The sequence below is a fragment of the Macrosteles quadrilineatus genome, unplaced genomic scaffold (assembly GCF_028750875.1).
Source record: "Macrosteles quadrilineatus isolate MER2022 unplaced genomic scaffold, UCM_ALF_1.0 Scaffold_1__1_contigs__length_201487025, whole genome shotgun sequence".
Lineage (NCBI taxonomy): Eukaryota > Metazoa > Arthropoda > Insecta > Hemiptera > Cicadellidae > Macrosteles > Macrosteles quadrilineatus.
Window position 1 is genome coordinate 194,822,440 of NW_026542594.1, and position 25,273 is coordinate 194,847,712.

General features: G+C 34.5%; 1 protein-coding gene across 1 annotated transcript; it reads left to right on the top strand.

Moving 5' to 3' along the window:
* Positions 1-872: 872 nt before the first annotated feature.
* Positions 873-24,277, top strand: LOC129003680 (uncharacterized). The gene is made up of 12 exons (XM_054431980.1): positions 873-922; positions 1,820-1,911; positions 2,244-2,305; positions 2,780-2,859; positions 3,534-3,701; positions 20,036-20,150; positions 20,853-20,910; positions 21,166-21,298; positions 21,519-21,654; positions 21,954-22,103; positions 22,399-22,553; positions 24,070-24,277. Exons 2-12 carry the CDS (start codon positions 1,824-1,826, stop codon positions 24,275-24,277), a joined length of 1,353 nt encoding a protein of 450 aa, XP_054287955.1. The 5' UTR covers positions 873-922; positions 1,820-1,823.
* The last annotated feature ends 996 nt before the right edge of the window (positions 24,278-25,273 follow it).

Consider the following 25,273-nt stretch of genomic DNA (forward strand, 5'->3'; position numbering starts at 1 on the left):
AACACAATTCTATTGAAATGCTATGGATTTTGATTATGTATTTAAAATGCATTCATGTTTTAAGTAAGTAAGCGGACAGCTGATTTTGCGGCCCCGGCCTGTAAAAACCTGCTCGGTCCCCAAATTATGGACAGCTGGCATCGCCAGCAAAACGTAACTTTCGGCCACCAATTAACGTATGTAATACAGCCAAAAACATGATAGTGTGGTGAAAATAAAATAACAAATAATTTAGTACATTGAAGCGTTGTTGTACCTCTAATAGTTATGGATAAAATTTAAAAAAACTGTAAACTTAAAATTTCCATGTAAATCTTATGGAGAATTTAAACTGTTGCAGTTTGCTTGTTTATGGATATATTTTGTAAAAATTTGCTAAATTTATTTCAAGTTATTAAAACATTTTTTGCGGCAAACCTAAGCGCTCACTAAACCTAATGTTATGTAAACTGTGAAGTACCAACACTGGAAAAGCAACTAGTTATTTCATCTTATAATTCCAAACACATGTAAACAAACATTACGAGCTAATGGCACTCCAACTTGACTCCGGTTATAAATTTTACCTCAAATTATAGAGATGAGCTCTAAACACTATTGTTTGCTCAAATAAAACCATGGTTGATCCTGGTGTTTTTGTCTCTATTGTTTGCATTGTTCATTGTCATGGCCATGGGATGTCCATTGTTCAAGGTTATAGGACATGCAGTTCATGTAAACTAGTGAGCAGTCCGGTTCATGTGAGTATTCAATTATAGAATTAATTAGTTGGCTATTTGTTTTGTTAATGAATTAATAGCGTGAAATAATCACTTTTTTGCATGATCTATAATATTCATTTGTGTGTAGATATTTTTTCATGCTCTGAACAAAAGTGTGAGTGCTTTCAGGAAAAGGATAAGTTCTCCCAAAAGAATGCAAGGTTTCAAATCCTTAAGCTTTGATATGTTGGACAGCTCAATCGGTCCAAAATAAGTTTTAGTAGTAATTAACTTGTCAGTGTTGTAGTCGTAAATGTTTAGTAAATGAATGAACTATCCAAAAAAACTACCAACGCACTTGGATTAAAATAGGATTCTGCAAAAAAAGCAGAGTGGGAAAGCCTCCTACGTTTTCACCACACCGCTGCTTGTAATCACAATTAACTATAAATAATACATCACCAGAGTTAACTTCTGTAACTCATAAGGAATCTATAAATGTTAAATGTGTATATGTAAATATGTTTGAAACATAATAATAATAATGCATCATATTTTTTGCCGAATTGGAAGCTAACATAACGCATTAATGTATCTTAAAATTTAAAAGCCTATGTTCCTATAATCAGTACCGGTACATAGATCACATATTTTAGCAACTAAAAATGAGCTTAAAGAGAATTCATGATTTAATTTCCAATGTATAAGTACTATAAAGTGTTTTTATCAATATTTTTATTGGAGATCAACACTTTAAAAATCAGTGTTTGTTATATACATACACATATAGTTTTAATGAATCGAGTTCATTGGTCTTTGGTTCTTGAATGATTGGATTATTTACTATAGGATTACTTATGTAGAATCAATACTAAACACTCACTCCATACGTTACACAGTAAGTTTTCATTGCTTAAAAAACTCTTTGTAGCATTAATTTTATTGAAATATTTATTTAATATTTTTATAAAATAAATTTACTATCTTAACCTTTTTACTTGTGGAAATTATAATTGTTGAATTAAACTGTAAAGTAAAATATTCGTTTTGCTTGGATAGTTTATGTCTTAATGGTTGTGAACATTTAGTGGTAAACCTTATTTATATTTTTCTTTCAGCAAAATGTTTCTCATAAGATTTTTCATTGTTGACTGGCTTCTTGCTGCTTCTTTTGTAACTTCGATCCAATTTACACTTCGAAGTCAACTTGGTAAGAAAATAATTTAATTTTGTTACATTTTAAAAACAATTATTGTTTTGTCACTTAAAGCCTCAAATGAGTTTCATGTTTAATGTCAGAGTCTAGGTTGAAATAAATGATTTAGAGATGAAAAAATATTTTTTTCCTCTATGATGTAAACTTTTTCATACTGCGCTATTCTTTTACCCTTGATCTGGCGTACTGATTTTGAAACTTCCTGTAAAAATGGTTTTACCCCTCTTCTAAGATATAATTTTGACAAAATGTGTCATCAAACTCAAAAAAAAAGAATTCATAACCTGGAGTCAGTAATTAAATCTATTACATATTACATTTTTCAGAATCCAACTTGCTAGAAGCCTTGGATTCCACTGAAAAGGAACTTTCCACTGAGCTTTCAAAAGTAAGTTGTCATTGTGTAAAATAAAGTACACCTATTAATCTATTGCATAATTTTTCTCGAAGCTGATGTTACTGAAGTATTCCTGGCTAGAACTAGGCTCAGGCATTTTTTGGGGGTTCTTAGCGAGGTTTTTCAACTTTTGTAATTTTTTTACTTATAATTGAAATTGTTCTAATCAATTAAAAAAAGGAATATGCATAAATACCCAGTAATCGATATTACATGAAATGTAAAGTATTAACATTTGTGTGTCCTATGATGTTTTGTCTAGACCTATGATGTATACCAGAGGCAGCGTTTAGGGGGGGCCAGGCCCCCCCCAATTTCACAAGGAATATTTATCAAAATAAAAAAATAGAATTATGTCAACAATAAATCTAGATTTCGACCCCCACCTCTCAAGCCCAATCGCCGCCACTGATGTATACAAGTGAATTATATTTTTAAATTTTACACTTCCATTTTCTGATTCAGATAAAAGATGTGACAAAACTCAAATCAGTATCTCCGAAGAATCTGAAGTCTCTGTACTTCCACATAGAAGATTTATCTGTGTAAGTACCATCGGCTCCTACAATTTGGCAAAGTTTAATAATTTATTCGATAAAAAAAATAATAGACATCAATAACTTTTTGAAGGTTTGAAACTAAAACTGGGCCTATCTTTGTCCTTGATCTTCTTTGGGTACGTAGTAAATTGTCATGACTAAATAATCAGCTGATTGGATTACATTTTTGAGATTATATTTCAATGATGCCAACACACCAAGGTTGTGATTTTTTAAGTAATATGAGCACAGACAAATAGAATTAAATATTGACCATCAGCAGTGCTGTGGTTAGCATAAGTTCTGGCGTCCACTGCTGGGAGCGCCATGTAGTTGTGGTGCATGAGATACGGAACTATGCGGCGCTCGCAGCGGTGGCTACCAGAACTTATGCTTACCGCAGCACTGCTGATGGTCTATATTTAATTCTATTTGTCTATGATATGAGTGAAGGTTAAATTGGTATGGCTTTATTGCCAACTAAGATCAGCTAGTTTTGTAGCCAAATCAAGGACAGCTAGTCCACTTTTGAACCACTAAAAAGCTTCTGTATTTTCTCAGGATTGAATTGGCGACTTCTAGTTGTAGTTACAAATGTGCATTTTCATTCAATACGTATATTTGCGTTAAAATACTCAGGCGTTTCTATGTTACGAATCTAATCTTATCTGTTTGGTCAGTCAGGTGACAGATATGCAGTTGACCAGCAGTGAGCCAATCCTGGAGCAGACCAACATGGACGTCCTTGGTCACAGGATGGTACCCGTGGTGACCTTCCACTGGGCAGAGATCAAGGGGAAGCTCAAGGCAGGGGTCGGCAATAAGGAACCCCACAAGTTTGACTTTAGGTAAACCTTATACATATAATTTGTTTGTCGTTGAATTGTCAAAAGTATGTAACTTTAGAACTGTCTGTCCACATAGGTCAAGAGCCTGTGCATCCCATCCAGCAAAGTAAGCGGTGACCCGGTACAGTACAACAGTGAACTATACCGATCAAATTCAGGGCCACATTAGTAAATGGACCCGGTGAGCCCTGGCCAAGGGGCACAAAAAGGTTCTACTCGCATTAGCATCTTGTCCAAAGAAGGCAATTAGAATTTTTGCTGCATGTTTTAAAGATATCTGTTGGCCATTTTTATTTTAAATAAACGGTATCAGCAAACATACAGTTACCTTGTCTGTCAAAACCCCTTTGTATGGGTAACTTTGGTATTTATTTTATGAGTAAAATCATAAAAAAGTGCAATTACTTTTGAACTGCATTCACAACAGCATTGTGGGTTGTACCATTTTGTTTAGAGTTAAAGGGACCATATCATTTTGCCAAAAAATAATAGGTTGTTTGAATAAATATAAACATTTTTTAAAAATATCTGTTCAATTTAGGCCAGGCGCACACAGGCGATTTTGAGTCTAGCAACAGTTGCCCGACTAACATGTTCACCATTGTTTTAAATTGGAGTGTGCACACCAAGGAAACAGTCTAGGGACAGTCGCACAACTGTTGCAACTGATGTTCCCGGACCCAATTTGCCAGAGACAGCTCTGCGACTCAATTGTCGCAGGACTGTCGCTCCAGGTTTGGTATCCATTGAAACAAGTGTAGACGCGCACACATGCAACTAAATTGTCGCTGTGTTGCTCAGCCTTACCCCAGGAATTCAGCTACTCGTGGCCAGAACAGTCACTAGTGTTTGCTCTCTTTTTGTTGTGTGTAATTTTTAGAAAATGATTTTATGAGTATCCGTGATGAGGATGTCAAACAATTAATTGATGAAGTTGAGAAAAGGCCGCATTTATAATTAAAGTCATTGAAAGACAATTTTCGAATATTAATTTGAAGAAGAAGTCGTGAGATGAAGTGTCCTTGGCAGTTACCTACTAAAGATTTGGAACAACCTAACACAAGAGGATAAAATCAAAGATTACAACTTCAACAACAAAGCACATACTACGGCTGTATCATTGAAATCTATTCGGTACTGTTAACGCTGTTAATGAATGTAATGCCCAACTTACGTTAGATTCACGACTAAAAAGTTGCCTGTGTGCGCACTCTAGCTCAACTGTCGCTAGACTTCAGAGTCTCCAAGTGGGTTGGGCAACTGTTGCTAGACTCAAAATCGCCTGTGTGCGCCTGGCCTTAATAGGCATGAAAAATTAAAATGGGTTGAAGTATATAGCTAAACAGGGCTGTAACAATTTACCCTAAACAAACACATAGACCTACAGAATGACGTTTGTTTCATAAAGGCCTGATGAAACATGCCCATAAAAAATGGAAAATTGAAGAAAAAAATTCAAAATCTCAATATTTAAGTATTATTTTATTACACACAATATATGATTACCAGTAGAAAAACAATCAGAAATTGAGTACGGTATATAATAGTTAGACTAACAATAAACATTAAATTTAATATCACTGGTGCCAAGAGTTGTTTTTACATTTGGTATTCTTTTAACAAATATTAATAAAATTTGGAACAGAAATCGACAAATCATAATAACACAAGTAAAGTATCAAACAATTATCAAGATAATGTGTGTGTATCACACCAAATATCATAAGACATACAACTTTTGTTGGTCAAAGATGGAGATATCAAGTATTCACAGCATCAAATCCTAAATATTAAGTATTAAATGCACATACAATACTGCAGACTCCCTATACTTGGTGAAAACATTGAAATTATTACAAGGGTACAGTTTCCAAACCACTTAAAATCATCAGCACAACTAATTGTTTACAAACACACAGATTTAAATATTGTCTATGAATTAAATAATTATGAAAATTGCAAGTTGGACTCTTGTTATATATTTATTACTAAAATACAGGCCAATAATAATTACAAAAAATATTTAATCAATCATAACAACTTTTTTAAATAGAGTAAAAAAGATTTGACAAACTAACTGAGATAATAAACTTAAAAATATTTTGTAAACACATCTGTCAAAAACCAGGATTTGTCAACGTTACATACTTGCATAGGCCTACTTAATTGCAATAATTTACTACAGAAATGCATCTTTGATACAGAATTTTAGCCTCTGCTCCTGCTGTTATCGTTAAAGTATTGAAACAATTTACTTTTTTAAACACGGTTACATACATTTATGGAAGTATAAACCACAATATAATGTTTACCATTATTTTATTACTTCTCCTGATAGTGTGGCTTAGCCTAACCAAAGGTAATTATATTAGTTGTGACTAAGCTAAACAGATAAGCAATGAAGTTAGATTTATAGTCTCCAAGTTTTAAAGGATTGGAACAAAAATTACATTTTCAGGTATGACTCCTAAAAACTGTTATATCAACTGTAGCCCTACAGTATCTGAGTATAAGTGGTCCATTTGACAAATCCCTATATTTATTCTTTTGTTATACACTCTTCGATGGCATAAATTGTCGTTACACTAACATTATAAATCTCCTGAATCCATAGAGTTAAACTTAAGATTTTATAATGAAGAATGAAGGTAAATTTTAAGCTGTCACAATAAAAAATATAGTTTTTATTTTTCTTAATAGTGTTATGCGTAATTTTTAAGGTCGAGTAACTTTAACACTTGTAAAGAGAATAATATTTTACCAGACACATATCTTTAAATGGTCAAACCTTGTTGTATAGATTGAACTGTAATAATTTTAAATTATAAATTATCTTAAAATCTTAAAATAGCCCTAATGTATGCTACTTTGAATTTTGTACAGATTTTTTTTATACATTCACCCAATATGAACTGTAGCTTCTGTTAAAAATTTAAGAAAAACACAATATGGAGAATTTTTGTTAGTAGGCCTGTCTAATCTAACTCACAAATTAGTACAAGTAGTATGTTTTAAGATTTGGAATCAGGAATCTGACCCCATTTTCAGGTTTAGCGGGATCCAAAACCGCAGAATAATGGCAATTCTTTATTATGTGCTAGAACTTTAACATACCGGTAATTAAAATCTAAATTGGGACTTTCTAGCATTATGGGGCTGTCAACATATTACATAACATAAGAGATTAGACCTACTCCTTTGGTAGATTTGTCATCCATGGATCAGCTAAAGACAATTTCATTTTTAGTTCCGTCCGGTGCCGCTAGGATCGTGTTTTTGTTTACAATTTGTTTCTTGTTATTTCAGATATTTAAAACCATGTTTAGCCAAATAAAATGATCTAATGATAAACAATAACTCGTCCTCTAGTTATACAACCAAAGATTAAAGTACAATGATGTTATCCCTTAAATAATAGGCCTAACAAAAATACATCAACACTAACACCCATATGAACTAGACACACTAAAAATAAGCTTAAAATGTTACAGTGGGATGAGAAGTCTGCTTTTGTTGGTTAGTCTATGGTAATGCTCAAGGAGGGTGGGAGGGATTTGGCTTAGCCTTATGAGGAGGGGAAGGGGGTTTCTAAGATTGTTAAGGTACCGTAACACACTATTTTTTCTAAAGTAGGGCTACTGAAATAATAAAATTATTGTATAAAAAATTGTTGTTCAAAATTATCTTAGTATTCAGTTTAATTTTTATTGTTTATTTTTGGTCTGGAACCGATATTTTAGTTCCCAAACGTCTTCCCAACCCTAGCTCTAACCCCATCCCAAAATTCATTGTTTTTCATTGTCAAAAAACGAATATATTTTAAAAGGTCAAAAATGCACTGCCGTAGAACGTTTCCATCCTCTGAACCAGTTTTGAATTTGGCCCATTTCAAAACTGCATGCCAGAGTTCAATTTCTTCTACTGAAATAAAGTGCAATTGTAGTTTCCAATTTAATTATTCCACTGTCAATGACCTCCAAAAATCTTTCATCACTTACTAATCTTTCTAGATTGTGAATCACAATTGAAGTAATTTTGTTCTTGAGACTTGGTGTTGTTACATGACAGACTGGGTGGGAAAGAGCAACAAATATGTTCTCAAATGAAAGCGTGTCTTCCATATCTTTAATCAATTCATTCTTCAAGTCATCTACCAAGTACTTTTCATAAACATAGAGAAGTTTCGCCTTTTCCTCAAAAGTAAGCTTGGGTATTAATAGATGACTTGCTCCATAAATACATTTGAGAAAGTTTCTGAATGTATCTGGTTCCACATCATTTACTCGGATATCGCCTTTTTCTGCCATTTTGCCATCCCCTAACATGGATCTGAAAGGCTCACTATCACCCATTAGAAGGGTTTTCATGGCACCAACCCTTTCAATAGGGCCACTTTCAAGGCCAACAACAAAGAAACAGTCATGCTTTGCTTCAGTGAGCCAGTATTTTACACGATTTGGAATATTTAAATCTTCCATTTTAGAATGATAGTTTTGAACAATTTGGTCAGTTTAAGTTGATATTATACACTTATATTTTCTTCCAAAATAAATCAACCTATTTACACAATTAGTGACAAAACAGTTTAAATGAGTAATAAATCACTGTTTGATCAACTTTAAAGTCGCTTACGGTTGATGATTGATGTACCAACGCTGATGGTGATGGCCGCCTGACTGATACTGAACTGACAACTGGAACTGAGTGATAATCGCCGCTGTGCTGACTGACGACTCGACGACTGGAGACTGGACTCAGGGCTATAGATGTAGCCCTGGACTGGACTGACTCATACCTCATAAGTAAACGAGAAACGAGACGTTTTGAGTTTGACACTGACTGACATAACCACAACAATATGTCGCGAACGCCGAACACAGCCGTTTCCAAACACGAAGCTGATTGGTGTGGGATGCGCCGATGCATCGAATTGAATACAAATTTCGATTCAGCATGCATCAAAATCCCGATGCGGATGCATCGATTATTTGGTCCCGATGCATCGGAAAAACCGATGCTACGATTACGTCCCGAAAACTAATTTAGGAGTCCAAAATGAGTTTTAGATAGGGAAGTGTCGATTATCTATACCACCGATACTTGGACATCGGTATCGGTATCAAGAATCGATACCGACACCCGACATGGACAGTTAACGTTTATTTATTTGATAGCTATTAATTAGTTTCGCAATCAGTAGGCCTAATCACGGCTAACGAATGTAGCCAACTAAGAACACTTGACATTGCATGCAGCGCTTGCTCCTCTGATTTAGACAGCGTTTGAGTCGGAGCTGGTTGCCTGCCTAGTGACCTTGTAGGCAGCGCTTGCTCCTCTGGTTAGACTTGATTAGACAAGACAGCGTCGGAGAGTTGGAGTTGTTGTCTGCCTATAGTTTTAATTGTCTGCCGCTCAAGCGCACTGCATCACTATGCAAGATGTAAACAAACATTGAGATAAATAGATTATTACAGCTAAGCTCAGTGGTTGCAAAATGCCAAGGGCGATTTTTATTTTCTGCTACTGTAGTTACTCACTGAACTGAAGTTAGTTGAAGTTGAGGTTATTTTATTGTTATTATTTTTATTTTGTGTTGGTGAGGAATTGAATAACTTTCAGTCAGTTATTCCGATTTATTCCTGTACAAAAAGATTACCTAAATCTAAAAGTAACTTATCAGTGAAATTAAATAAGTTAATCAAATCAATTATATATAAATAATATTTTCCTAATATTTTTCACATAGCTATTCATCTCACAAATTTTTTCTTGTAACTCCATTTACATCATATTTTCACCTCACCATATCTCCTGTCATTTATTTATTTATTGCATTTGATAAATAATGTTATGTTTGGACGCAACTACAGTCGACGCACAGGCTCGCTGCCCATGTCGGCTTATTCCTTATTATTAACATGTACGCTTTTTTAAACATAGATGTAATGTAAAGGTTAATTTTATTTTATTCTTTTAAATTCACTTATGTTTTTTTCTTCCTTTAAATATTTGTGTACATGTTCTGTAAATAATTTGTTGGAATAAAGAGATCATTCATTTCATTCTTTAACTTATCAGCGTTTTTTGGCAAATCACGATAGGTAGATAAGTAATTTCTAGAACCAATTTAGTTACGCCTTGCTAACTTGGTATCAACAAAACAATTAATTTTCTATAGTTAAAATATTTATTATATATTATTATTATATATTTGTTAATATAAAAAAAAAATATATTTATATTTAGGGGGTTCTAACTTGCATGTTGTTTTCTTATTGATAGTTTTCTTACCACCATTGATAAGTACAGGGATGTATTTAACCATTGACTTAATTGAAATATGTTAAATTTAAAAAAAAATCTGGAAAAATAATTAAACGTACCAAGTTATTTAACTGAGTTGCCCAGGTGAAACTAATGAAGTGTTTAACCAACTAAGTTAGTCTGTTGATATATGTTGATCAAACCATACCAATTTCTTTATTTTATACTAAGCTATAATATTTTAATTAAAAACACACTTTATTACACCCCCACCTCCGTAGCAGCAAACCCATGTATTCGTTAAACCTAATGTTATTTAAATAGACAGGGCCGGACTTACCTATGGGCGAAGGGGGCGAACGGGGGCCCCGACAGGGGCCCCCTTTGTACAGTAGTTTTTATCATTAACTTCGAAAATTGATCAGACACTTACCAAATGGCCTTCTTTTGTAACAAACTTTATTTTCATTTTCGCTATCCTATGTTCAAGGCTATTGTTAGGTGCATTTTAAGGCATTACTAGGAATGAAATTCTTGACCCTAAGGGACTTTTTCTCAGAGTTGCACTGGCCCCACGCTTAGGCCTGGTTTACACAAGCATATGTGCTAGGCTGTGACGGACAAGTTTCAGTTCAATGAAGCCGCTCGCCCGAACGTACGGCCGCGGCGAATGAGTTGAAGGGGGTCCCGCGCTTGGGGCAAAAATACAATAAATATGAAAACTCTTGTCCCAACGTAGAACGTAACTTGTAAAATTGTGTTGTTTTAAATGGAGATTCACTGGTGTTCAAATACTTTAAAAAATAAAAATATTGCTCCGTTTATGTTTTATTAAATGTTTTTCTTTTCTTTTACCTCTAAGTATATACCAATCAGGATTTTAAGGGGTAGAAGTATATTATCCGTCCAATTTAAAGGTTTTGTAAAATAGTAATTAATTAAGTTATGCGTCAAAATTTTGATCTCCAATTTAGTCTTTGGAGTCAAATTCAAAATAAGCGAATAAGCAGAAGCAGCTGCAACAGTAAATGATAATGAGCTGATAAGGGATCCTGTCTAGTCCTCTCTGTCTCACGCACGCGCATACACACACATAAAATGCCTTATCGCCTATCCAAAACAATTTAAATCACTTTACTCCCATAGTTTGTCCTTTGAGACTAGAGGTCACGTCAAGTTGGTTGAAATTGTCTTACGTTGATTCAATGCTATGTTTGTGTTGTATTAATCGATATTGGATCCATTTAAACATCTTTCAGTTTCTCATATAAATAGTTAGCTTGTGAGTGTTTATTAGACATTGCAAGATTTTGCTCGTCAATAAAAAACTCAACCTTGAAAGTCCTCAATGGTAATTTTCATGCTAGGACTTTAACATATTATAAAAACGAGAATGCTATAGGTACCAAAAACATTATGCAAAATAAAATAATCACACCTATATTGTAGTAATATTGAAAAACCATACAAATCGTTGGCAATAATCGATAATTTAAATACGTAATAAACAAAAATATATCAATACTTCTAATCCAAATATATTATGGTAGCCTACCATGCTACCATACCAAATATGCCGTCACTGGTACTACAAAGCAATACATTTTTATTTTTGTGTATAAAATTAAAATATGTAAAAATAGTTATATTTTAGGAACAATTTTTTATATAGAACTTATTGCTTATTTGGCCTTAAATTGCTCTATTTGAAGCCTAAATTTAGAAATTTTCCCGGGGGGACCCCCCAATCTCACTGGAGGACCCCCCCCCCCCCCGAACTGAAATCCTAGGGCCCCATTGGAAAATTTGCCCGGGGCCCCTGTAGTCCTGAGTCCGGCCCTGTAAATAGATTTAAGTGAGAGCACAGAAAACATACTACTACTATGTTTTCTGTAGTGAGAGTCAAATCAGGAAATTCACTTTAGTTTGCAGGTTTGCTGAGAAAGGTATTCTTTTGTTATATCTTTTGTTGTATTGTTGATGGATCTAAATACAAAAAAATTGATGAAGTTTGAATTAATTTTGAACTACAAATTTTCACAGCAAATCCAAATGTAAAAAAAAAGATTATACAGGGTGGGGGAGCTAGTTTAACTTCCTTTTTTCATGCTTAATAAAATGCATCGTATGAGTCAGACAAACTTTATTTGGTTTTCACAATGCAAGTTCCTTAAGTTTTTTTTACATAGTTTTGAAGAGTAAATCATGCAGGTGACGTCCCCCATTCCATACATTGAGTATACCGATTTTGGTGATTTGGTGTTTGTCATTACCCTTTCAAGCATAGCAGGTGTATATGTTGGCGCGAATTTCTTCCTGGATCTTGTTTCTTATATCTTGAAGGGTCCTTGAACGGTTTACATACCCCAAACGTGGCACTTCAAAAAACCTCATAGCAAAAAAGGGGACAAATCGGGAGATTGAGCCGGCCATTGAAAATCGCCCCTGATTGAAATAATCAGGGGAAATAATCGCCCCTGTTTTGACAGTTTCCTGCACAATCGCCATCTTGTATGGATGGAAATGTAGGTCATCATGGAAAATTCTCGTTACAGAATGATTGGAAAGTCCAAGCCCAGACTCATGTTTGAACGCTGCTGGACGCCTTGGTAATTGCAACATTGAAGCTCTCACTGCCTCAATGTTCTCAGGTGATCTATAAATGGGACTCCAGTTTTTCGCGTATTACGAGCATATTGAGTAATTCGTTTTTCGTTGAATCGTCAAAAGTAGTTATGTAACTTTAGAACTGTCTGTCCACATAGGTCTCAAGCCTGTGCATGGAACGTATCCCATCCAGCAAAGTAAGCGGTGACCCGGTACAGTACAAGAGCAAACTATAACAATCAAATTCAGGGCCACATTAGTAAATGGACCCGGTGAGCCCTGGCCAAGGGGCACAAAAGGTTCTACTCGCATTAGCATCTTGTCCAAAGAAGGCAATTAGGATTTTTGCTGCATGTTTTAAAGATAACTTTTGGCCATTTTTATTTAAACGGTATCAGCAAACATACAGTTACCTAGTGTCAAAACCCCTGTGTATGGATGACTATGATATTTTATGAGTAAAATCATCAAAAATGCAATTATACCTTTGAACTACAATCATAACAGTATTGTGGGTTTTGCCATTTTAGAGTTAAAGGGTCAAATGGACCATATAATTTTGCAAAAAAATATATATTTTTTTTTAAGGGAGAGGAGGGAAAATGCTTTTACGCACACAGTGTGAGACTCCTGAATCTATCACAGACTACTCATTAAAAAACCCCCTCTACTACCGTTTTTGGCATTTAGATACTTTATGACCTACACCGCATCCCGGTCAAGGTCGAGCTTCTTGGCGCGGAGAATGATGATTGGATGTAATGTGACACACAGGTCCAATTAATGTTCTCACCCTCCGTCATCATCGGTATGACCGTGTCCACCGACAGCAGTCCTACTAACTGTTGAGCCTCCAGGCGAGGCCATTCCCAACGCTGGCAGTGGATAAAGGTATGTCCCAAGTCATCGGGAATTCCTGGGCAGTATATGCAATCGGGTGACACGGCTTTGCCCATCCTGAACAGGTATGACCGGAAAAAGCCGTGACTCGTCAGAAATTGGGTGAGGTAGAAGTCCACCTCTCCGTACCGCCGATTAACCCAAGGTTGGACTTGCTGTCAGTCACCTCAGCTCATCAGTTGCCTGGTCCAACGTCCCTGAGTCTCCTGTTCCCAGCTCTCTTGCCACAGCTGGTAGGTGCGGGTGCGTTCCTCTGTTCTCGCCTGGTCCTCCCCACGGCGCTGATAAATTGTCTTTCTCTCCGCCGCCAAAAGTTTGACGGGGATGACTCCAGCAACCACCAGGACAGCGGGGTTCGGACACTGTTCGGTAGGCGGATGCAACTCTTAGTGCTGCCTGACGCTGCACTCGGGCGAGCCGCATCCTATATACCTCCTTATTGAGAGCGTCTACCCACACCTCAGCACCGTACAAGAGTACGGACTGCACAGAAGACATTAACAGCCTTCTACGGCTGGACCGAGGTCCTCTGACATTGGCCATCAACCGGTTAAGAGAGGAGACCACCCTAGCGGCCTTGTCCGCTGTACGGAAAATCTGGTCCCGCCAACTAAGCTTGCTGTCCACCATAACCCCAAGGTACTTGGCAGAACAAACGGTCTGGACTGCAAAAAAATAATAGGTTTGGTTTGAATAAATATAAACACTAGTGGAACCCCGTCGAAATCGACGGTTAATCTTGAGGTTTTATGTAAATTCAGCTAACTGCGTTGGATAGAGTGAAGTCATTAAAATCTTAGTTATATGAAGGGAGGATAAGCAATAATAAGTATGACGATTGTGTTCCCTAAAAAACGCGATTGATGAATTCGTTTAACACAATATTTCCTACCTTTCTTTTTATCGGCTTTAGGTTGCCCAAAAGGTTTTTTAGGAGTCTTATAATTGTTTGTTCATGAGATTGTTTCATACCAAAGCCACTTTCACTATATGGGAGCATGAGTTCATATAATTAGTCTATCATGTTACGGAAAGAGTCAACATTTATTACTAACCACTAATTCCATCTGCTTTAGGAAAATCATTCAGATTGTATCCGGATTTATAAATAAATCTTCATCTTTTTTTATAAAAATATCTGATTCTCCAGAAAGCAGTAACATTCTTACTTCGATCTCAGCAATTTTAAATCCTTCTCTTGCCACATCGACCCATGTATGTAATCATGTTCTTACTTGATAATTCATTAACTTATGTGGTAGTTTTGCCTTGGCCATATAGATCATATAAAGCTGTGCATGTATTTTGTGGATTGGAATGAACCATAATTGTAGGAAATTTTATCACAAATCTTGAACATTTGCGGAACCAAATCCATAACCTAGTCCAGCATTGGTAACAAATTATGCAAATGCGATGAGATGTGATGACACTGTTGTGTTTACGAATGTTTTGTATGTAGTGAGGTTTAGATGCGTTGTTCAACCTAGCTACATGTGTACATCAAAGTAAAAGCTGTGTACACATTTTTTTAAATACCTGAATTGACATTAGTTCACCTACTTTACCAAAACCAAAGACTCCGTAGTTAGTCTATTCCAAAACTTGAACACAGGTCTCATCCTCAACGTACTCATCTATGACACAATTTTCAACCCGATTATCAAAAACTGTTATACCAATAAATGAATCTCAGGTGTTCTTTCTTGAATTTAAAAATAAATGGTGATTGAAAGTAGAAAAAAAAGCAAGTGCCAACCTTAAAATGTATAATTAAATTAAATTAAATTAATTTAATTATATTTAAATTAATTAAATATGTATAAGCTAACCCGATAAGGAATAGTTATATGTTCCTTTGAAATTGATAAGTCACACTTATTTTATAATTTAAAATTTACTAAGAGCAATAAAGTATAGATTTTTGAACAAAACATTTCAAACGTATCATAAATTCATCATTTTGTTGAAACTATAAAAAACTTGCCATGCAGTGGAGAATCCATTTAAAATCATAAATAATAATGTAAACATTTAATTTTGACAGTTTCAGTAGACCTTTGAATACAATTTTAATATTAACAGCTGGTTCATTAAAAGTAGTGTAAAATTATCCATATGGTCGAAATGTAAACAAAATTGCAGAGTGAACTTTAAAGGCCTCTGGGGCAGAGCCCCAAGGAAATTTACATCGTTTCTCTTTTGAGGGCTCACCTACAGACCAATACCTTTCTTTAGACACCCCTACCAAGTTTCTACGCCCAGCCGTTCTCTCAAATTAGCTGTGACAAAAACCTTGTTTTCCTCCATAAGAATAACATGGGATGGGAATTTAAAGGCCACTGGGGCAGAGCCCCGAGGGAATTCTCCATGTTTCTCTTTTGATGGCTCATCTACAGACCAAGACCTCTCTTTAGACACCTCTACCGAGTTTCTACGCCCAGCCGTTCTCTCAAAATAGCTGTCACAAAGAAAAACAGTTTCAAATTAATATATAGATTTTTAAAAATAGTATCTGGTCAATTTAAAAGTTAAAAAATTAAAAATTAAAATGGGTTTAAGTATATAGCTAAACAGGGCTGTAACAATTTACCCTAAACAAACACATAGACCTACAGAATGACGTTTGTTTCATAAAGGCCTGATGAAACATGCCCATAAAAAATGGAAAATTGAAGAAAAAAATTCAAAATCTCAATATTTAAGTATTATTTTATTACACACAATATATGATTACCAGTAGAAAAACAATCAGAAATTGAGTACGGTATATAATAGTTAGACTAACAATAAACATTAAATTTAATATCACTGGTGCCAAGAGTTGTTTTTACATTTGGTATTCTTTTAACAAATATTAATAAAATTTGGAACAGAAATCGACAAATCATAATAACACAAGTAAAGTATCAAACAATTATCAAGGTAATGTGTGTGTATCACACCAAATATCATAAGACATACAACTTTTGTTGGTCAAAGATGAAGATAAGTATTCAAAGCATCAAATCCTAAATATTAAGTATTAAATGCACATACAATACTGCAGACTCCCTATACTTGGTGAAAACATTGAAATTGTTACAGGGGTACAGTTCCCAAACCACTTAAAATCATCAGTACAACTAATTGTTTACAAACACACAGATTAAAATATTGTCTATGAATTAAATAATTATGAAAATTGCAAGTTTGACTCTTGTTATATATTTATTACTAAAATACAGGTCAATAATAATTACAACAAATATTTAATCAATCATAACAACTTTTTAAAATAGAGTACCGGTAAAAAAGATTTGACAAACTAATTGATATAATAAACTTTGACATATTTTTAAACACAACTTTAAAAAACCAGGATTTGTCAACGTTACATACTTGCATACTTAATTGCAATAATTTGCTACAGAAATGCATCTTTAATATAACATTTTAGTGTCTGCTGTTAGGTATCTTTAAAGTGTTGAAATAATTTACTTTCTAAAACACTGTTACATACATTTAAGTTTTAACCACGATATAATGATTTCCTTGTGTTGTGACTAATCTAAACAGATAAGCATTGAAGTAGGATTTAATCTACAAGTGTTAAAAGATAAGAACACAAATTACATTTTCAGGTATGACTTCTAAAAACTGTTATAACAACTATACAATATCTGAATATAAGCGATCTGTTTGACAAATCTTTCCTATATAAAGTTAAATTGTACATTAACATAGTAAATTTCCTGAAGCAATATACTTAAAAGTTAAGATCGTATACAGTAATGAAGGTAAATTTGAGGCAAATAATCAAGAAGATTGAATAAAGAAAATCTCTCTCTCTCTCCCCCCCCCTCTCTCTCGCTCCTTCCCCCCCTCTCTCTCTCCCAGTTCATTCTTAGTCTCACTCATTCTCACTCAATCAGCTGATTTGGCCATACACTCACGATAGTCTACCTAGCGGCTGCCGCTGGAACTATCCAAAATTAAAATATTCCCAGACTAAATTTTTAACGGAGGCATTGCACTTCTTATAAGTTTGCATTCATTAACAATGATCAGCATCTTCTGGTTTTCTTAAAGACACCTAGGTTGTTGACAAAAAAAAAATTGTAGATTCTTATTAAATGGAATGGTATAAAATCAGGAAAGATAATATAGAGTTAAGGGAATAAATGTTAATTGACTTTCATTAACATGTCTCAATTGTCCAGCTAAAATCCACAAAAAAGCTTAGGCCTACTCAATGTTGTATTTTAACAACTACAATGACACTGTTATCTTTTACAAATCCATTATCCCTATTGACTAGAGCATCCCACACATAAAACTCGGGATACCCCAACTCTCTTGATGAGGGACTAAACGTAGCAGTAAACTTACGGGTTACATCTGCAGATTTTCCACACTGATTGATGAGACTCATCTCACCATCAACTTTACAGTTAAAATATTCAGTTTTCCCGTAGCATCCAAGATGTAATGATAAGAAGTGGTCATCACGCCTGGCAAGAAGGTACCAAAAATGCACACCCCAGGGATGACTTTGAGAGTATTGATTTTTCTTTGTGTCCAAATTTTCCAAAAGAACATAGGAGTGAAAATGTGCAAAATGAGGCTTGTTAAGATATTTCGGATATTCATATAGACAGCTTTTTATACATTAAGCCACAGGATGTCTATAACATCGATTCACTGTTGTTACACTCAAGTATTCAATGTCATGGGGTTTACCCGATACAAACGATCTGCAAATGGCACTTACTTCTTCTTTGTTGAGAATTTCTTTAGAAACAACCCCATCCCAAAATTCATTGTTTTTCATTGTCAAAAAACGAATATCTTTTAAAAGGTAAAAAATGCACTGCCGGAGAACGTTTCCATCCACTGAATCTGTTTTGGATTTGGCCCATTTCAAAACTGCATTCCAGAGCTCAATTTCTTCGACTGGAATAAAGTCCAATTGTAGTATCCACTTTATTCCACCATTATTGACCTCCAAAAATCTTGCATCACTTACTAATCTTTCTAGATTGTAGATCACAATTGAAGTCATTTTGCTCTTGAGACTTGGTGATACATGACAGACTGGGTGGGAAAGAGCAACAAATATGTTCTCAAATGAAAGTGAGACTTCGATATGTCTAATAAATTCATTCTTCAAATCATCTACCAAGTACTTTTCATAAACATAGAGAAGTTTTGCCTTTTCCTCAAAAGTAAGCTTATGTATTATTAGATCCCTTACTCCATAAATACATTTTAGAAAGTTTCTGAATGTATCTGGTTCCACATCATTTACTCGGATATCGCCTTTTTCAGCCATTTCACCATCTCCTAACATAGATCTCAAAGGTTCACTATAACCCATTAGAAGGGTTTTCATGGCACCAACCCTTTCAATGGGGCCACTTTCAGGGCCAACAACAAAAAAACAGTCATGCTTTGCTTCAGTAAGCCAGTATTTTACATGATTTGGAAAATTTAAATCTTCCATTTTTTAATAATGGTTTTGAACAATTCTACCAGTTTAAGTTGACATTGTTTCCTAGTTTGTATGCTTACACAATTAGTGACAAAACAATTTATGAGTAATAATAAACTATCGTTTGAACAGCTTAAAAGTCCTTACGGTTGATGGTTGATGTATACCAACGCTGATGGTGATGGCCTCCTACTGACTGATAAGTAGAAGCTGATAACATAAGTAAGTTTTGATAGTGGGGAGGAAACCATTAGATAATAACAAAACAAAGTTTATCTAGTTGTTGAGAGCCAACTGACTCATACATTGGTGACATAAATATATATATATACAGAGTGTCCCAAAACTCTCTACCCAATATTTTATAGCATTTTTCCTGAGTAAGAAACATGTCTAAATATCATATTTAAATTGTTGGGATGTCAATTTAATTTTTTTAAATCAACGGTTTTTGAATTATTTAAGATTTTAAATAGCCGCTATTTTGTTTTGTGAATTTGAAAAATTTTCTTATTGTAGCTTTGTCTAGTTCTGTTGTCATAAATGTTTGTGCAAAGTTTCCATTTCATATTTATAACAATTTTTTTTATTAATAAGTACAAAAAAACAAAATGGTGGCTGTTTGAGTGACAAGGACTTCTGGACAATTTAAATGATATTTAGATATGTTTCTTACTCAGGAACAATGTCCTAAATTAAATATTGGTAGAGAGTGCCAGAACATCCTGTGATAGATAAATAAATAAAATAAAAGTGTGAAATAAACAAAATTAGACAAATATCCAAGCAAGCAAATCACAATAGTTTATTTATTCCACGATCACCTAATTCAATTAATTCAAATTGAATAAAATCAAAATAATTCAATATATGGATAATCCACAAAAGTCAAAGTGTTAACAAAATCTAAAATAGTTTTTCTTTGTTATATATATATCAATGGATTTTTTAATTACTGTAAATACAAAAAAAAAATGAAGAAGTAGGCCTAGTTTAAGTGAATGGCCATACATTAATTTGGAACTAAACATTTTCACAGCAAACCCAAATGAAAAAGATTACAGTAGAGTGTTCTTATTACTTTTTTCAGTTTAGTGCAAGAAAAACTAAAAGGAAAAGGGGTTGTGAGCTTAACAGCTGATTTGATCAATGTGACTTGGTCTTACATCTACTTCAGACCTAACTCCACTTCGTGTGAAATCAAGGTAAACTGTTGAGCTATAGTCTGACTGATGGAACATGTCTCCTGACCCTTTGTCTACCTGGGACTGGCCTGGGCTTTAAACCATTGGCCAGGCCCTAGGTAGAAGAAGGGTCATGGGACAGGTTCCATCATACATACTATATTAGATTAGTTTAGGTAAACGTCAATACAACAGAGTGTGTATTTTAAAAAGAGGTTGAATTAAGAACGAGTATTGCATGAATGAAATGATAGCTTTGTTGTCTATGATCATATGGTTCTTCTGGTTTTCTAAAGAATTAAAGAACTAACTTCTGATTACTGGGTGAGCATCCTAGAAAATAATGTTTCTGTAAGGAGTTTCTTAGTATTGTTGACTTCATTTAGCAAGTAGAAAAATGTTTGTTAGCTACTATTTGTTCTCTGGTATCATAACCAAAACATTAAGTTCTCACAGTCATTTACCCTAAGACAAAAGGTAAACATCAACGCATATTCATGTGTTACAACCATGAATCATACCAAAACATCACATTTTACAATGATTTGAAATCTACTTGCGCCATCCAAAATCAATGATCAAACCAAAACACTGGTTGTACAACTGGTTTATGTAAATGGAGTATACATCTCTGTACAGTATATGTATTAAATATTTTTTTTTAGTTTAATCAATTTAGTTTTATAGCCTACTGTTTACTTTGAAACTCTTTTTATCTTTTAGGGTCTTAATGATTCAGCTGATCCGATTCTGTCCAAAGTATTGAAGTCTTCTAATTTCAGTAAGTATTGAAGCATGTTTGTTGATATCTTACTTAAAGAAAAATATATATAATCTTTGAAACACTTCCAGTGAAATACTAACACCATCAAACCTTTTTTTTACACATGCAGTAGATGAATTTGCAAAATTCATCTAATTATTTTCAACTGGTTTACAAATTGGAGTTTATTTATCTTTTCAAAATAGTCATAGTTAAATAGACATATGGAAAATAATTCAATAATCTAAATACATATGCAATTTTACTTTTTAGGTGAACTATTAAGCACCAAATTGCAAAGAGATATTAGCTACCAGTTGACTGAAACAATTACGAAAACTATCAACGAAAATTTGTGGCGTTCTTCAAAGTTAAAAGATCTTCAACCTTATGCTGATGAAATAAGGTTAGTTTCAGTTACTACTTAATTCAATTCTTTGTTACGTTTGCTATATTCAAAACATCCGACAACAATGAAAGTTCAACAGCTGATTAACGTTAATTTGTATTTATTGTGGTCAACTACGGGTTTCTCTTGGACACAAAACCTTACCTACCTTTTTGAAATCAGCTGTTTTATAATTATTCTTTGTATTGCTTTCAATTCATACTGTATTCTTTTCCAGTGCAATTGGAATAAACAATACTGAAAATGCTAACTTGTTCATCGATAATATACTGAAAGTGGGAGGAACCTTGATAAGACAAAAGTTTGGTGACCGAATTAAAATTCCAGATATTGAAGAAGGATTTGCAACAAAAGTAAGTGCAATCTATGAACTAATGAAGTAGTGCAGATAGATAAGCAAGCTTTCCTTTTCACCATTTTTGACGACTATGTAAGACTAATCGTTCCATGGGAGTTGAAACTGACTAGAGTATGTGTGGTGAAGTAAGGAACACAACGCTGGTTTCAAATTTGAGCTAGCTTGTTGCGACATATTCTCGATGGAGACCTTTAATTTACAAAAGCTCTCGTATATATAGATTTTAAATTTATGAACAAGTCTATTAAACTACTTTTAGTTTTGAAAGTTGTGACGCTGTATGCGGATGTCTAGGTCCTTGTGACATTCAAGGGGAGTTTCCGAGCGACGGATGGAGTTGCTGTCGGAACTTCGTCAGTTTCGCGAATCGGAGATGTTATCTTCGGCTACAACAACGAGTCGCTGTTGCACTTCTACGGAGCTCTTGGTTTTCAAGACCTTCATGTAAGAATTTTCAATATCAACGTTTGTTATATTTTAACTTAAATAATTGAATACTATAAACTTCTCGACTACTCTAAAACCTAAAAAAAATATCAAAAATATAGTAGAAAAAAGTCCTAAACAAATATCTAATTTTTTTTTATTTATTATTGTCTTCTTTTATAATTTCTGTGTCTCCATAACTATTTTTATTTACTGCTGTATTAGAACGCTTGAAAACTGTCTGAACTGATTTGAACTTATAGTTTATAGCTTTCACTCTGTCTACTTTGTGATTTTAGCTGTCTTGTTCCAGCTGCACTATGGCTACTACAAGGCAGAGATGTGGGGAATGGGACCGTCTGGCTCTTTGGACACTTCTTTGGCTCCCCTCAGAGTACTGGCTCATGTGTTTTTGAATACTACGTCCAAAATGATCACATTGAGCAAGTTGAAAATCATAAGTGTCGGGTAAGTGTTGGAAATATACACCTAGTGCCAACAAGTAGTGTCTTGATGTAGTTGTGCAGCAAGATTTCTTGACACTTGGGCGAATATTTGGTATCTCTTGGCTTGGATCTATCATGCGTTTTGTATCTTTTTAACTGACTAAGATCAGATGTTTATTTAGCAAATACAATCCATTTATCAATTTCTAACTAAAAAACGTTATTAATGTCATTGGTATAGATAGACTAACAAACTTACCTTTTAAAATGGAAAGATGCTTATTTCTGTTACCTTTGGCATTTGCAGCGCTGTTCTTACCCAGACCAATTTCAGTCATGAGCAACTATATTATATGTTGTTTTAAGTAAGGCTACATCTTTTAATAGGATACGCATATTCGTAACGGAAAACTCTGACTAATCTTCCTGAAGGTAACTTTAAGGCTAGAATCGTAGTATTCATGGAAGTGCTTTGAATTTGTTTTCTAAATTCATATGTTATTTTGCGGGGCATTGAGCCGCACAGGTTCACTAGTCCATTTATAAATTTCTAACTAAAAAACGTTATTAAGAGTCTTCCTTAGTGGTAGCCATGTTGGATTTCTTCCCCATAAGAACAATGTTAAACATTACATCATTTGTGGACACGTAACGGCGTTATTTGTTAAGATATAGCTTTGAAATTTATAATTTGTATTTTTAACATAATAGACTCGTGACTGAGGTTTTTGAATTTCAAAAATCCATTTTCATTTCTTTTCAATAATTAGCTTAATTTTAAGCTAATTAATAATCAATTATTCATTATAAAAATTAAAAATTGTGAAATAAAAAACGTCAATCTCTAGAGGACCGCAATTCCTTAAATTTAACTCCTTATCCATAATTATATGACAATTTGCTGATGAGATATTTGGACCCAAAGTTAACATTGTTCTTATGGGGAAGAAATCCAACATGGCTTCCACTAAGGAAGACTCTTAATGTCATTCGTATAGATAGACTAGACACAATAAAAATCAAAAGAATGCGTGAACTTTTGAAAAAAAATACAGGTCACACCAACATGAACTGCTTAAAACCTTGACAACAAAACCTTACTTGGATCCAAATTGCCCTTTAAGATCACAATCCCTTTCTAAAGGGGAATTTGTATACATTGTGTTAAAAAATTAAAGGACTGTATTCAATTATTTTAATAGCAGTCTTTGTGGTTAAATAATCTTTTTTTGTTGCCTGCATTCTTGAGTAGTGTTTTTATATACTACTCAACAACAGAACGTAAAACTATATTAATGTAATCTAAGTTCTTAAACCTGGGTCCTAGATAACAGATAAATATTAAACAATGCTAGGCAACTTGATGCATTTCCAACTGACCCGAACAGAATCTGATTCCAATTCCTACTTTAGGTACGATACGACACTCCTGTTGGTAGCAAAACACTTATGCATTCCCAAATTTTAAATAAATGGAATTTAGAACTTGCCATAACCCAAATAAATATGTATATTCACACTGAGCATGTTTTGCGTAGGGATCTAACCGTGACCCTCACAGGCCTCGGAGGAATGATGGACTGGTTAATATCCAGAGTAACCACATGGGTCGTAGGCATGTACAGAGATCAAGTACTTCAACTACTTGAGTCACAATACGAACAATACCTCAAGGACGTCTTCAGCTCCTACACATTGGAAGAACTTCTGAATGGAGGGAAGAATGAAAACTTTGTCATGAAATAAAATTTTATAAAGTTTTCTCATTGTGTTAAAAGGTTATTTTTTGAAAGGTATTCCCCAAAAGTAGTTTTAGGATTTTTCATAGGTAGGTAGCCATCGTTAAAAGTATACGATTGAGATGGGCAGGACATGTCCAAAAAAGAGGATAAAAGTATACTTAAGAGGACTACTAATGGGCAACCACATGCCACTCGTCCGCTGGGAAGACCAAAGTTATGGTGGAATGACCGAGTCCTTATGGACCTACGGAGAATTGGGGGCAACTCTAGACCTAGCTGATAGGCTGCAGTAGAGGCATCTGGTTGGCAAGGCTAAAAACCTTCAGTTTGAATGGCCAAGGAGGTAGGTAAGTAGCTATTGGTGGTCTTCATCGTATTTAGGTCCAGGACTGTAGTACATTTTTGTTTCAGAGTTATTCCCAGAAGCAAAAGACAAACATTTGTCCAAATTTTGTACATGTACAGTAGAACACCTCATATCCGACCTCAGAATAACCGACTCCCATAGTGACCACCATCTCTTGTTTCCTATCTGGAGCGATAACACCAGGTGAGATCGGTTAACCAAAACGCTCACCGTGTTGCCTTGGTTGCGGGAGATGATTACCGAAGTCAGAGAGACTGAAAATTACGCTCACGGGTGTTACCGCCGTCGTGGGAGATGATTACTGAAGCCGTGGAGACTGCAAGTTATGCTCCTACCAATATCCAACCTTTTTGCTGTTACGACCAAGGCCCGGTCCCGTCATGGTTGGATATGAGGGGTTCTACTGTATACAAGTATAAATTTACTGGGTTTGGTATAGTTTTACTAATTTATAGTAATTAGTATAAAAATAATAACCCTTGTTTAGGCATGCGTGTTACGTGTTTTAAATGTTTTTATGTTTTGTAAATATTGTGAACTTTGACGACCTTCGGAAGAAGTGACAATGTCCTTGGGAAAACCTGAAGAAGGCTCCAATTGTGAGCCAAAACTAGTTGTTTCACAACCGATTGG

What these genes read in the sequence shown, in the direction of transcription:
- LOC129003680 (XM_054431980.1), top strand. Translation starts at nt 1,824, where the DNA reads ATGTTTCTCATAAGATTTTTCATTGTTGACTGGCTTCTTGCTGCTTCT. An exon ending in CACATAGAAGATTTATCTGT is followed by an intron (nt 2,860 to 3,533) that starts GTAAGTACCATC and finishes CTGTTTGGTCAG; the next exon opens with TCAGGTGACAGATATGCAGT. An exon ending in TTGGTTTTCAAGACCTTCAT is followed by an intron (nt 22,104 to 22,398) that starts GTAAGAATTTTC and finishes GTCTTGTTCCAG; the next exon opens with CTGCACTATGGCTACTACAA.